We start from the raw sequence: 2,709 nt of genomic DNA on the forward strand, positions 1-2,709 counted from the left end.
AGCTGTTCGACCGCACCTTCGCGGCGTCGCCGGAGGACGCCGCCGCCGACGCCGAGGTCTCGGACAAGATCGGCCTCCTGCAGCGCTTTGTCAGGCCCCATCACCTCGACATACCCAAGGTCCTCAACAACGAGGCTTCCTGGCTGGTAAGCCCATGTGCTCTGTTCTCACTGCTCATTTCAGTTTATATTACTGATGATTATTTTCAGAATGTACCTGTTGAGTCGCTATTCAGTTGGTTCATCAGCATCTTTAGTTTTCTGATGGTAATCCTGCATGAAAGATACCATTCCAGTCGTAGAACCAATGCCCAAACTAGCTCTGACCTCTGTTGATGCGCATTGTCATTGTAGATTGCAGTTAAAGAACTACAGAAGATTAATTCCTTCAAGTCCCCGTGGGAGAAGCTTCTCTGTATGATGAGCTGTTGCCAAGTCATCAATAACTTGCTGCTAAACGTGTCCATGACAAATGACCGGACGCCATCTGGGGCTGATGAGTTCCTTCCCATTCTCATTTATATTACCATCAAGGCAAGCTTCTCCTTCTAAATGTCTATTCTTGCACCATTGCCCTCATTCAGACTTATAGTAATGACTCGCTGCAGATCGTTGAGCCAAAAATTGTTGCTTATATTTGCCTGCTTAGGATTTATGGTGATCCTTGTGGATAGATATTCTGACATTGTGACTACTGTACAACTAGGCTCGCTGGTTCATTCTCTCTGTGTTTGTTCAATTATCGTTTCGCTTTCGTTGAGGTGCCAACTATTTTCCTTTGTTCATCAAATTTCAGTTGACAAAAAGGCGGGAGATAAACATTGAACCTTCAATTCTCATTTAATCATTTCTTTTAACTGTGAGAAAAGTTCCCATTTTAGTAATTTCTTTTAACTGTGGAAAGGAGTTACTTCAGTTCCCATTTAGCCATGTGGGCACTGTGAAATAAATATGTCGTGATCTTGCAGTTGAAATTGACTGCAGAATCATTTCTCGTTGCTGATGTCTGTTGTTACTTGATGTTTTTTTTTTCTGCATCTTTACTTCTTTTAATTTTAAAAAAAAAATTATTTTTCGCTTGATTTCACTAATGAACATGAGTTCTCTACGGACTACGGAGCATATGAGTTGCCTATGTCTTGGTGATACTTTCTGTGGTCTACTCAGGCACTCCTAAGACCCATTGCAGTTTCATGTTTATATGTTTTACTGAATTGATTGAGTAACTGAAGCCACGTGAAAAACTTACGCAGGCCAATCCTCCTCAGCTGCAGTCAAATCTGAAGTTTGTTCAACTCTTCAGAAGAGAAACTAAGCTTGTTTCAGAAGTCGAATACTATCTCACAAACCTCATTTCAGCAAAGATGTTTATAATCAATGTTAATGGCCAGTCGCTATCCATGGAAGAAAGTGAGTTTCAGAAGCATATGGAATCTGCAAAACTAGGTACTCAAATGTCTGTTGCTGGCCCTAGTAGTCCACAAGGGTTGGCTACATCTACGAGGGGATTACAGAAGCAAATTGATGCAGAAGGTCTGTTTCTTACCACTTTCAGCTCATTTGAAACAGATATTTTTAGTATAAATTTGGATTTGAGCTATCAGCTTTCCCCATGGGCATAACCGTGTTTCTTCTGATGCTCTTGTCTGAGAACCAGTTAACCTAGTGACTTGCATATATACTCATAGCCTTTAATTTTTATTTAGTGGCTGTGTTCTTCTTCCATCTACTTGAGGGTTTTCGTTTTTTCTTACCTTTGTTGCATGATCACAAATTTTCAGTTGACATTTAGCAGGTTCCAGATTCCCTTTCATGGACTCGGAAACTGAAAATCTGACGCCAGCGGAACTCAAGCAGTTACATGGGCTCTACAGGAAGACAGTGACCAGATATACACTGTTGTCTAAAGCCTTAAGAAAGTTATCCATAGATGAGGATCAGCTCCTCGCATCAGTAGATGATTCATGAACTGATGCAAAGATTATTATTTTGCCACTTGACCGTTTCAACAAAAAACAAGGCAGGATGGGAGGAGGAGATTACATACGTCGTTCAAGTGTCAAAACATGGTATCAAAACCTGGAACCGCATTCATGTTAATGTTGTCCCTCGACGAATAAGCCCAAGACTGCAGAAACATTATCACAATTCAGCATCCATGTCCAGGGGGTACCAAACGATGTGATACAAATCGATGATCATGTGGTAATTGATGGCCAGCTGAATGAGTTATCAACTCACTGGACGCTAATGATGCAGCAGGTCAGCAGCAGCTCATGGATCTGGATGTCTGGTTAGGACACTTACCAAAGCATTGTACAACAGAATCGGGATGCAAGCTTTCATTTGAGTTTCTGAAAAGCGATATGAAGAGCCTTCTCCTTGACTTGTTATCGCAACCCCACCAGGAGAAACAGCCACTACCTGCCAATTCTGAGCTTGGCATCAGCGACATTAAGATCATCTGCATGATAAAAGGTACTGTTGACCCAGCTTCCTGAGTACATGTTAACCAAGCAAACATCAATTCTGCCGTTAGCCTGACATGGTTTTCTGCTTGTTAGTACTGATGTACAGTAGTGACAGCTGCTCTGTTGCTATAATAATTGGTTAATTAGTTGTAGTTTGTACTGTTTTGATTTTGATTAAGAAGTTAAAACCATATGGTATGAAAAGTGGACGCATGGCTAGTCTGTTTTGTTTTCCCGAA

At 41.3% G+C, this 2,709-nt stretch overlaps 1 protein-coding gene across 1 annotated transcript; it reads left to right on the plus strand.

The window, feature by feature from the left end:
* Window positions 1–10: 10 nt before the first annotated feature.
* Window positions 11–2,674, plus strand: LOC123177059 (vacuolar protein sorting-associated protein 9A; the record flags this gene model as incomplete). Its single annotated transcript, XM_044591017.1, is given in 5 exon segments — window positions 11–146; window positions 210–266; window positions 354–533; window positions 1,253–1,532; window positions 1,795–2,674. Coding segments are annotated over 4 exon segments (636 nt in total). The 5' UTR covers window positions 11–146; window positions 210–263.
* Between the last annotated feature and the right edge of the window lie 35 nt (window positions 2,675–2,709).

This window comes from Triticum aestivum, unplaced genomic scaffold (genome assembly GCF_018294505.1).
Source record: "Triticum aestivum cultivar Chinese Spring unplaced genomic scaffold, IWGSC CS RefSeq v2.1 scaffold16334, whole genome shotgun sequence".
NCBI classification, from domain to species: domain Eukaryota; kingdom Viridiplantae; phylum Streptophyta; class Magnoliopsida; order Poales; family Poaceae; genus Triticum; species Triticum aestivum.